This window comes from Ranitomeya variabilis, chromosome 4 (assembly GCF_051348905.1).
Source record: "Ranitomeya variabilis isolate aRanVar5 chromosome 4, aRanVar5.hap1, whole genome shotgun sequence".
Lineage (NCBI taxonomy): Eukaryota > Metazoa > Chordata > Amphibia > Anura > Dendrobatidae > Ranitomeya > Ranitomeya variabilis.
In genome coordinates, this window is record NC_135235.1 from 36,076,247 (window position 1) to 36,088,946 (window position 12,700).

A 12,700-nucleotide genomic window follows, 5' to 3' on the forward strand; every position below is an offset into this window, starting at 1 on the left:
TTTCCATTTTTTCACAAATAAACGCAAGTAATATCCAAGAAATGTTGCCACTATCATAAGGTACAATATATCACGAAAAAACTTTCTCAGAATCACCAGGATCCATTGAAGTGTTTCAGAGTTATTACCTCATAAAGGGACAGTAGTCAGAATTGTAAAAATTAGCCTGCACATTAACGTGCAAAACACCCTCGAGGGTAAATGGGTTAAAGAGGAAATTTCACTTTATCTTTAATGAGAACTTTCTAAAATTGCCTTGATCCACTGATTTTGGAACAGTTTTTCTTTTTCTTCTGCGCCCCTCCGTTCCAAAGTTATTTCCCCTGGAAATAATGGTGCAAATTTTCCCTTCAATCAACAGGGCGTGTATTACACAACTTCTCTTTTGATGCTGGCCAATCAAAACACGGCCACGCCCACAGAGAGGTTCTGCAATACACGCCCAGTTGCTTGAAGGGAAAATTTGCACCATCATTTCCAGGGGAAATAACTTTGGAAAGGAGGGGCGCAGAAGAAAAAGAAAAACTGTTCCAGAATCAGCAGACCAGCTACAATAGGAGGAAATGCTTAGTTTAAATGCAAAAAAATCCACTAAAAGGTCCTCTTTAAAGCCCCATCCAGCCACTTTACACTACAATGTCTGTGTCCTGCTCCATCTATACGAATACGTGGCCCCCCAGCTCCTGGATCCACAGTTTCAGTGCAGCGCTAATAAGTGGCAAAGCAGTAAAGGCTTCTGCAATGCTGAAGAACTAAGGTCCAGAAGTCTCCTTCTCTGCCCTGCAGCCTTTTTCAGCTTCAGAAGCTCCTGAGTAACTTGTGCTTTTCCTTACAATCACATCATTTCTCTCTTGGCATATTATGACTATTATTTTCTTATTTTTACCCTTGTGGCTTGATTAGCTACCCCGTCTGTACAGATATCAGGACGTTTTATGGGTTCATATGACAACTCCTATTACCGTGACCCGTCTACACACAGCGTGCAGGAATGTGAGACATCACAACGTGGCCAGTAGATACTCCGTCATAGATGGGCAGCATTTATTACTGTGCAGTTCATGTCAGACGTTCACCCGCTGCTTAGACTTGTTAAGTAATTGTCGTTCGTTAGAACTTTTTCCAGCTGTCAAAACACTAAAATGTGGAGCACATGTTACTGCGGCCGGGAGCTGCGTTTGACATCCTGCAACAAAGCCACAACAATATTGCCCAGGGCTTAGCTATAGGGGCGCGGAGGCTGTGGAAGGACTTAGGCACTTAAGCCCAAGAGGTCCTTCTGTCCGATAGGATAAGCAATTCTATAAATGACAAAGAGTTGGGCGCTAATGATGAATGATAAGGTGTTATCCGCCATGCTCGGGTTCTAACAGTGTGTCTTTGGCGTGTTTGGATAATATGTTCGAGTCCCCGCGTCTGCATGTCTCACGGCTCTTTGACAGCAGCAACACATGCGGGGATTTCCTGCTTGTTAGACAACCTCTGTATGTGTTGCGGCTGTCCAACAGCCATGAGACATGCATATTTTTCGAACACTGAAGACATTTGGTTAGCACCAGAGCATGGCCAGATAACGCCTTATCCGAGCACGTTCGCTCATCACTGTTGGGTGTCCTTGTTTTGCTTCTGCCTATGGTTTTTGCAGTACTTTTCTCCATTTTCCTTAGTATTGCCTTTGCTGCTTTATGTAATGCACGCGTGTCCATCCTTTCCTTTCCTCTTGGCTCTATATACGATTTTGAAAAACTGTTGGGTTGTTTTTACAGATCGTTCATCCATCAAGTCGCCATAGCTCGAAATCGAGCCAAAAAGCATTAAATAATAATAATAATAGTCTACATGTTGCTACCCAATGGTTGCTTGTAGAATTGGTGCAAATCGATTTGTACGTCCCATTCCATCAGTCTATGGCCTCTGGATGGGAGAGGGATTACCATCTCTTACCTACTGGCAACAGCGATCATCCTTTGTTTTTCGGGACTGGAGCGATGTCATTGTAGCGGCGTGGCACACATGCGACATTATGCCAGGCCGGCTGATCAAAGGCAACCACCAGGCTAATCACCAGTAAAGAGGCGGATCTCAGGACTCCGCTGCCGTGGCCGACAGAATGGGATGCGTGAACACATTTGTACCACCTCTAGCTGCTCGTGATGTTAATTTGACCCTATTTGAGGGTTTAATGTCGTGTGATAATGTATAATTTGGGCACTTTGTAGTCAAACACATAGCAAATCCAAAGAGTCAAATATTTCTATATTCGGCCTACAATGGTGCCTTGGAAATATTTCACTCTGTAGGGGTCACACGTTAACCCCAGGTTGTTGATCCTTGATTTAGACCAATTTCTGCCAACCAACTTCCAAATCTTTAAGACATGAACCAGTGTGACGGCGGGCGACCCGTGACGATCCATCAACAAGTGCATCTGCATTTTCCAGGGTCGATTTTTTTTTTTCTAAGGATGCCCTCATTTATGATTGTATGAACAGTATCTAATTTTAAATAATATTTGGCCAAAGTGTCCCGAATTTCTAGAGAGCGAGAGTAGAGTGTTTCTTAGCCACCCTAAGATCAAGCATCAGATTTCTTCGTCCCCACATGAATAAAGCAATAACCACAGAAATTCCTTCTAAATGTAAGAATATTATTTATTTCATACTTCTCTATGCTCATAATCACACACTCCGTAATAAAATATGATTTGTCTGAGTAAAGAAAATATTAACAACTTAAAACACGTTCCCATAAAATATCCCATCTAAACAGAAACATAATAAAAATCTCCCTTTTTTTCAGAAAATATAATTTATTACACAACATTTACAACACACAGATACAGCATTTGTACTAGAAGCGTTATCTTCTCAGGTTCCACTAAACAGAGTCTGTCACCAGGCGTTTGCTATGCCATCTGAGAGCAGAATGATGTAGGGGCAGGGAACCTGATTCCTGCGATGTATAACTTGCTGGTTTGCCTGGTGTAGTTTTGATAAGATCACAGTTTTCTCTGCTGCAGATCTACCAGTTCTCTAAATGATGAGCTCTGTATAAACCCGCCTACACCACTGATTGGCTGCTTTCTGTGTACACTGTGCATAGGCAGAAAGCTGCCAATCAATGGTGGGGGCGTGGTTACACAGAGCAGGAGGACTACATGGCATGAGACAACTAGTCCTCTAGTGATAATTTCCTGCTGATAAAACACTAATTTTATTGAAACTACAACAAGCAGATTAGTAAGTGACACATCGCTGGAATCAGGGTTTCTGCCCCTACATTATGCAGCTCTCAGATTAAATAGAAAAAAACTGCTGACAGATTCCCTATAAGGAGAGTCGGTAACATATCATATAATTTGCTGGGATCATTAGCATGATACATCTCAGGCTTAGTTCGCATCTTGTTTTTGCCATGTGTACCTGTAAAGTTCCCGACGAGCATTCTAAATGTTTACATAAACCCAGCTTATTCCAAAGGCGTATCCTATACCGAGTGGTACATGTAATATATAATGGGAGCCAAAGTATGGCATTACAATGGATTTCAGTACAATACTCCCTATGGAAAAAAAGACGAAATGTGAACAGTGCCCAAGGTGTATGTCCATAACTATTACACAGTGCCAGCAATCCCCACTGACTTATAATGAGGTTCGTCTGGGTTCCCTCAAGGTATCTATCAAGTTGACATTAAAGGGATGTTCTGACCCTGCTCCTTTCCACATACGGGGTCTAATGAACAGAATTTGGGCACATTATCAAACTGATAATGTTAGTCTTAACATCACCTCCCGATGCAGATTACTGGAATATTCCTTTAAGATAGATCCATGGTGCAAACTCCAAACAGCTTAGACATTTATGGTTTTAGGTTCTGGCAGGCTTAAAGACATTACCCCTTCCTTACACTATCAGAACAGAAAACTGGAGAGAAATGTTTCAGCTGGGTTGACACAGGAAGTGTCTTTTACTTATTGTATAGTCATGAATTCTGCTGTTATATACAGTGGCTTGCGAAAATATTCACACCCCCCATTGACTTTTTACTAATTTTGTTACATCACAACCTGTGTTTAAATATTTTTGTAATCCGATTTGTGTGTGATGCATCAGCACTAAATAGTCTAAGGTAGTGAAGTAAGAAAAATATAGGCACAAATTAAATTTATGGGCTCAAATAACTAAAAATTGTCATGTGCATATGTATTCACCCCTTTTGCTATGAAGCCCCTATAAATTAGTGACAGGATGTCCCCTTGTGTGCAATCTAAGTGTCACATAGCTGGCAGTATATACACTTTACCTTTTATGAAAGACCACAGAGGCTGCAACACCATTAACAAGAGGCCCTACTAACCAAACACCAAAGTCAGGGTTTGGATGTAAAAAAAATCCCAAACTCTGCTGATCCCCCGGGGCACCATCAAATCCATGATCATCAGATAGAAAGAACATGGTACCACAACAAACCTGCCACGAGAGGGCTGCCCACCAAAACTCTCAGCCCGGGCAAGGAGGATGTTAATCACGGATGCAGGACAGAGGCCAAAGGTAACCCTGAAAGAGCTGCAGAGTTCCAAAGCAGAGACTGGGGTATCCGTCCATACAACCACCATAAGCCTTTACTCACACACAAAAATTGTAAGGTTCCTCTTGACCAAAATTTAACTTTTTACCCACCAAGGTAAACACTATGTCTGGCGCCAAACCAACACAGCTCATCACCCCCAAAACACCATCCCCACAATTAAGCATGGTGGAGGCAGCATCATGCCCTGGGAATGTTTTTCGGCAGCAGGGACAGGAAAAATGGTCTCAGTTGGGAGGAAGATGGGTGGTTCAAAATACAGAGATATTCTTGAGCAAAACCTGTTTCAGTCTGTCGGTGATTTGAGACTGGGATGGAGGTTCACCTTCCAACAAGACAATGACCCAAAGCATACTGCTAAAGCAACACTCGAGTGGTTTAAGGGAAACATATAAATGTTTTGGAGTGACCTAGTCAAAGCTCAGACCTTAATCCAATTGAGAATCTGTGATCAGACTTGAAGATTGCTGTTCACCGGAGGAAACCATCTAAATTGAAGTAGTGGAGAAGTTTTGCCTTGAGGAATGGGCAAAAATCCCAGTGGCAAAATGTGGGAAGCTCAGAGATTTATCCAAAGTGACTTGCAGTTGTTATTGTTGCAAAAGGAGGCTCTACAAAGTACTAACTTTAGGGGGTGAATAGTTATGCACACTGAAGTTTTAAGGTATTTTGTCCTATCTGTTGTTTTCTTCACAATAAAAAGAAAACGAAATGATGCAAAACGCATGCAGCACAAACACAAACGCACAAACAATGACAAAAGCACAAACAATGACAAGGGATTGAATTATTTTGCAAGCCACTGTATATACCACCTACATTTATGCACAGAACTCCTATTTTTCATGAAGGGTATAAAATAAACGAACACTCCTTTAAACATTGGAGATTGTTGGAAATCACAAGCCATCGACCATAGACCGAATCCAAGACACTTGTAAGTTGGAGCTAGGGTTGCTCTAACAATGACATATCCACAGGATATTCCATAGTTGTATGATATTGTGGGTCTCATCTCAAGAATAAGGCTCCATCTATGCAAATAGAGAGGTAGTCGCTCTGGCGCAGCTCTCACCATTTACATCTAAAGATTGCTGAGCAGGCATGTGGTTATGCCATAAATGTCCGAGTTGTAAATTTTCCTCTAGGTGCTGTATTTTTTATGTCAAGAATAGTGGAGTCCTCAAGAGATCTTTCTAAATACTTGATTTCCATCAGAAACCTTGTGGACTCCAATAAAAGTCAGTGGGCCTCATCAGGATGTATTGGGATGCTTGAGATCAGAAGCTTGATGTAAGTGTGAACAGAGCCTGATAGACGTACCATGCACCAAAACACGCCCGTAACATATCAATTTATTCCATTCAATTGAAAAAATTGAATTAATCTAATCTATTCTTAAATCGTTAGACTAAGAAGTAAATCTGAATATTGAGAGTCAGCTTATTATGACGGAGCAGATGTTTCATCATAAAAATGTCCTTGATCAATAGGTGAACACAGGGAGGTTACCATACTTTGTCAGTATAATAGCCTTTATGTGGGCTCCTAATTGGCTGTCAGAGGCAGAAATAGTTAAAATGGGTCCCATTTTTGGTGCTAATTCAGACCATCCAATCTTGTCAAGAGGGAACACTTCTAAATGTTTGATTGACCTATGTTGATCACCACAGTGTAAGTGCAGTGATGTTTGCACAATGCCTCATTCTGTACACAGGCACATTTACTTAAATGCTGCAAGATCAGACACAGAATGTGGACAATGGTGGCACTATTAACCAGTACTAAGAAGACTGTGGTCATCACCTCTCAGCAGTCACTTCCTGTTCTTTAAAGATCACCTCTCAGCAGTCTCTTCCTGTTCTGTGGAGGTCACCTCTCAGCAGTCACTTCCTGTTCTGTAGAGATCACTTCCCTGCAGTCACTTTCTGTTCTGTAGAGGTCACCTCTCAGCAGTCACTTCCTGTTCTGGAGAGGCCACTTCTCTGCAATCACTTCCTGTTTTGTAGAGGTCACCTCTCAGCAGTCTCTTCCTGTTCTGTAGAGATCACTTCCCTGCAGTCACTTCCTGTACTGTAGAGATCACTTCTCTGCAGTCACTTCCTGTTCAGTAGAGATCACTTCTCAGCAGTCACTTCCTGTTCTGTAGAGGTCACCTCTCAGCAGTCTCTTCCTGTTCTGTAGAGGTCACCTCTCAGCAGTCACTTCCTGTTCTGGAGAGGTCACTTCTCTGCAATCACTTCCTGTTCTGTAGAGGTCACCTCTCAGCAGTCTCTTCCTGTTCTGTGGAGGTGACCTCTCAGCAGTCACTTCCTGTTCTAGAGAGGTCACTTCTCAGCAGTCACTTCCTGTTCTGTAGAGGTCACCTCTCAGCAGTCACTTCCTGTTCTGTAGAAATCACTTCTCAGCAGTCACTTCCTGTTCTGTAGAGGTCACCTCTCAGCAGTCTCTTCCTGTTCTGTGGAGGTCACCTCTCAGCAGTCACTTCCTGTTCTAGAGAGGTCACTTCTCAGCAGTCACTTCCTGTTCTGTAGAGGTCACCTCTCAGCAGTCACTTCCTGTTCTGTAGAAATCACTTCTCAGCAGTCACTTCCTGTTCTGTGGAGGTCACCTCTCAGCAGTCACTTCCTGTTCTAGAGAGGTCACTTCTCTGCAATCACTTCCTGTTCTGTAGAGGTCACCTCTCAGCAGTCTCTTCCTGTTCTGTAGACATCACTTCTCTGCAGTCACTTCCTGTACTGTAGAGATCACTTCTCTGCAGTCACTTCCTTTTCTATAGAGATCACTTCTCAGCAGTCACTTCCTGCTGTTTAGAGATCACCTCTCAGCACAGGTCACAGAGCATGCTCACAACACTTTCTCACAGCCAGTTAATGAGAAGTCTCCATTTGGCTGCAGTGAAGCATGTTTCAAAATTATTTTCAGGGGGCAGAATTGCAGCAAAATTGTCACCCCCATAATTATATATAGAACGTATCAAAAATAGGTTAGTAAATTAAAATATATTTTCTAATTAAAAAATAGCATGAAATGGCACATCCAAGTCTTGTTCTGTATATGTCAGCGTGGAGATGGGATTTCTTGAAATCCCATCCACTATGCTGTAACATCTGGCCGCTGCGGGATGAACGCCCCGGATGTATGCAGCGTCCAACCCGCAGCATTTACTGACCTTGAGAATGTACCCTCACAGTCCCATCTAATCTGCTAAAGAAGAACCTAAAGAAATGGGACCTTCGTGTCTACAGAGAAGGGTCCCGGTCTTTGCATTGTAGGAATCAGGAAAATCTTGACCTTTGGTTGTGAGTCCTGCGCTATAATTCAGTGGTGCTCTCCTGCCGTGCTGCCTTACAAGCTGCCACATCCCTGCTGTGTGTGCTGTTTAATGGAAGGAGTGCGGAGAATGATGACCCACCAGTCCTTCCTGCCCGGGGAAGAGCAGAGCAGTCGGGGTGCCATGTAGAATTTTTACAGATGTTTATGAACATGTTTCTGTCTGATCTCAATTAACGTTTTACAATTTCTTGCAAATTCACGGAACATAAATAACCATTTTGTCTGCAACTAAATATCCCTGTCATGTGCGGCCTGTGGAGAAGCGTGCGGAAGATCTACTCCAGCGAGAACATCATTGGGAATATTTCCTTATTTTACGTTTCTTACATTTACCGTACATTTATTTTTTTTCATTTGAGCTTGGGATGTAAGTCTGGGTCTGTGTGCAGACTGGTCACATGCAGTCCTATGTCAGGGTGATGGCGACGTAACCCAGCTGTCACGGAAGGGTTGTTGTGCCAGGAGGACCCAAATCAATCCTAGAAAGCTTATCATACGCTAAGTAGATCTATCATGAGTCCATGGTCACCAATCCCTAGAAAGTGGAGACGGCAGACTCTTTGCTGGTGTAAAAGCCTCCATTAAAGTTAACGGGATATTTGTAGGCCTCCACGAGACACGTGTGCGACCACCAAGAACTGGGACCAGAGACTTCTACTTTTAGGACTGATGGAGGTCTCATTGTGGTGAAAGGCTCTGTTGGGAGCATTTGTCCGAATTCTGTTTTTCAGGAGTTTAGACAGAACTCTCTACAGTGTCTCAATCATGAGAGATGCCATCAGGGTCACAGACCTGATAAAGATGAATTGACTTCGAAAATCAGCATGACCGTATATTTCTTTGTGAAGCCTTAATGCATTCATCGTCCACCTAGCCTGACTGAGAGGTCCTCAGTGTCCTTCCTCTCTGCTGCTGAAGAATCTCGGCCCACCTAACCTGATTGACCACTTGTCAGTGTCCTTCATCACTGCTGCTGAATCACCACCAACCTGGCAAGACCGACAGCTCCTCACTATCCCTCCTCCCGTTGAGATCTCACACTGCTCAGTAGAAGCTGCAGCTGTCAGTCCGGCTGGGTGGGTGGCAGGAGACTGAACATACTTGGACTCTCTCACTCTTTAGTAGGACTCATAATGCTCATTTGAATATCATGATTATAGAGTCATTTTGATATGCATTTTCAAAGTCAATGCAGCAGTCCCATTAGGTCTAAGTGATCTATTTACTAATGTATACTTTATATTGTATAATCTGGTGACAGATCTGCTTTAAGGTCATTTTGATACAACCCTTGTTTTCTCAGTAGCACATCTAGCAGTGCTCGGAATGCTGAGCTCTTTATAACCCCGCACACGTTGCTGCCTGGCAACTTCCTGAGTACACTGTGCCTAGGCAGAAAGCTTGCAGTCAGTGGTGGGGAGCAGGGTTATACAGAGCAGTTGACTAGGGGGCACAAGACAACTAGTCCTGTAGTGATAATCTCCTGCTGATAAAACACTGATTATATTGAAACATAACATACAGCCCAGTAAGTGATACATCGCCGGAATCAGGGTCTCTGTCCCTACATTCTGCTGCTCTCAGATTACTTAGCAAACACCTGCTGATATATTACCTTTAACACACTGTGTCTTTTCAATTGTTATTCCGAGATACAAATCCTGTTCTTGCCTGCACAGTCCTGTATGGAATATATATTAAAACTGGAGATAGTCAGGCTGCAGAGGTAAAGTCTAAACGTTTTGTTTTGCAAGTGGCAAACGCCAATAATCACCAAACCCTTTTATTAAAATGGCGGCCTGAACCAGCACCAGTAGAGGACCCATTTTGATCTTGTCCAGGACCCACTTTCCTCTATGTATTATTGACCCTATTATTGACCCCATTGTGATGTTCATACAGCTCGGCGGTGCAGATATCCCAATGTGTGCCAAGATCTATGGCGAACACTCTCATATTATAAAATCTTCTGTGGATGGATCTATGGAGACTATGGAAGATGCTTCTTCTTGGCACATGTACAAACCTCCTCCTTTAGTAGTAGGATTCATGGTATTTCCTGTAGGAACCAATCAGGTTCAGCCTTCAATTCTGCAAATAAAGTTCACAAAATAAAAACAAAAAATTTCCATTGGTTCCCATGGGCGAGAAGATTCCTCATTGTGGAGGAAACGCCTTGTCCGGCTCCCAGCTTCCCGGCAGATCACTATAATGAGAGGTTACCATCGGCCCGGCTGCACTTAATGTGCCGTGCAGTCACTTGGTGGCCGGCAGCTTTGTAGGAAGGAGACTCGCAATTTCACGCTTTTTGCCTTTTAGTGATTTGTCACGTCTTTGGTTGCAGCTCTGTTGTATTTTTTATGGCACAAGCTGTGACTATCGATATCTACAAGCCACAGCGTTTACATTCTTAACCACAAAGAAGCCGATGGTTAACGGAGGGATGACAAGGGTGCGGCCGGGCCGTAGCGGACGGGGCTTTAGATCCGGCAGTGTTCCATCATCGATCATCACAAGGTGCTGCCCATTCAGCTGGACTGACCTGCAAGAACATAAAGTCATGAGTGAGTGACGAGCACAAGGGAGGACAAATCTCCTAATTATGTACTGTCCCTTTAAGGAATCTAATCTCATTTTGGAGTGGATCTTCTTCAAAATCTTGGCAAAAAGCTCCCTATGAACGTGTCCTTGGTGGTCTGAGTATGGATTGCGTTGCACGGACTGGCTGGTTGAAGTCAGGAGGCCTGTGGTTGGATCATGCCATGCAATCCATTCTTGGACCAGGAAACATGGAAGTGTGAAATTAGCCTTGGGGCTCATTCAGACGAGTGTATTATACAGGCACATGACTACACATGGAGAACGCGCACTCATTATTGCCAACGTGCCAGTGCACAGGGTTGATTTTCCTCATGTACCATCGGTCTACATGGAAAAAAATTGCAGCATGGTCCAAATTAGAGACCAAACGAATACATGTAAATGGCAGGCGGCTCCTGCACTCATTCATTATTTGCATGCATACAATTTGCAGATGTGACCGGCCCGAGTTTTCTGAACCAAGGATGTGGTGCCATCAGCTCACCAGAGGTCCTGCTCCAGCCATACAGAACAAGTGTATGTCCACTGTAAATGACATCATTAACGAGCCTCCTATTGTTGCACACAGGTCACATCCTAACACCAGGGCTCCGCAATGCCTTGGAATTAGCATGTCACCAACTTGGTCAGGCCTCTACTGGAATACTGTGTCCAGTTCTGGGCACCACATTTAAAAAAAAACATTGAAAAACTAGTGCAAGTTCAGAGAAGAGCGACCAGGATGGTGAGCAGACTGCAAACTATGTCCCACGAGGAACGGTTAAAGGATCTGGGAATGTTTAGCTTGCAAAAAAGAAGGTTAAGAGGAGACTTAATAGCGGTCTACAAATATCTGGAGGGCTGTCACAGTGTAGAGGGATCATCATTATTCTCATTTGGGCATGGAAACACGAGAAGCAATGGGATGAAAATGAAAGGGAGAAGATACAGATTAGATATTAGAAAAAACTTTTTGACAGTGAGTGTGATCAATGAGTGGAACAGGCTGCCACAAGAGGTGGTAAGTTCTCCTTCAATGGAAGTCTTCACACAGAGGCTGGACAGACATCTGTCTGAGATGGTTTAGTGACTCCTGCATTGAGCAGGGGGTTGGATAGGAGGACCCTGGGGCATTTCAGTTGCATAGAAACTGCAGATCTCAGGATGTCCTGCTCCGAACAGCCGTAGTTTTGCTGGAATGGAGGTGATAGCAGCAATCGTACAAGACCCTTTTAGTGTTTTGCTTCTTTCCAGTTTTAGAATTACACATCACCTCCCTGGATGATGCACATTTAGCCATTGGTTTCGAGGATTTATAGGGACTAGATACTGTGTGTTACCACTAGAGGGAGGTGTTGCAATGGGAAGGAATCCTCATACATTACAATGTAGCCACAAGTGATTCTTATCCAGAACATTCAGCGGTCAAACTTCTCATTCCTGGATAGGACATTTCACTTTGGAGATGGAGGTGCCAATACACAGATATTGGTGAGTGTTTTACTCAGAGCACATTCTTTTTCAGCCAGGATAAAACGCTCTAAACATTGTGGGTTACAGTTTTCCTTTTTGGATAAACCAAATGAGTTTATGCACAATGCATATAAAATTAAATGTATGGCCGTCTGTAGCTTCTGAAATTGTGCCGAATGTCCAACAACCTATACAGCAAATGTAAAACCCTGGACGCTGCATTTAAAACCCACCATGTCATAAAAACAGAATTCAGTCATTTTGTGGAACCAGGGTCTCAGACACATCTGTGTGGTGATCAGGGTCTTAGATCCATCTGTGTGGGAATCAAAATCTCAGACCCATCTGTGTGGGAAAAGGGGTCTCAGACCCATCTGTATGGGAACCAGGGTCTCAGACATATCTGTGTGGGGATCAGGGTCTCAGACCCATCTGTGTGTGGGATAAGGGTTCCAAGACCCATCTGTGTGTGGATGAGGGTTTCAGACCCATCTGTGTGGGGATGAGGGTCTCAGACCCATCTGTTTGGGGATGAGTGTCTCATACCCATCTGTGTGGGGATCAGGGTCTCAGACCCATCTGTGTGGGGATCAGAGTCTCAGACCCATCTGTGTGTGGGATGAGGGTTTCAGACCCATCTGTGTGGGGATGAGGGTCTCAGACCCATCTGTGTGGGGATGAGGGTCTCAGACCCATCTGTGTGGGGATGAGGGTCTCAGAC

General features: G+C 43.7%; 1 protein-coding gene across 1 annotated transcript in view; it reads right to left on the minus strand.

Annotated features, from left to right (window-relative positions):
* Window positions 1-9,697: 9,697 nt before the first annotated feature.
* The window catches only part of HPSE2 (heparanase 2 (inactive)), a 412,602-nt gene continuing 409,599 nt past the window's right edge, over window positions 9,698-12,700 (minus strand). The window contains exon 12 of the mRNA XM_077258334.1: window positions 9,698-10,468. Within this exon, the coding sequence (XP_077114449.1) occupies window positions 10,303-10,468 (166 nt within the window). The 3' untranslated portion in view covers window positions 9,698-10,302. The remainder of the gene's footprint in view (window positions 10,469-12,700) is intronic.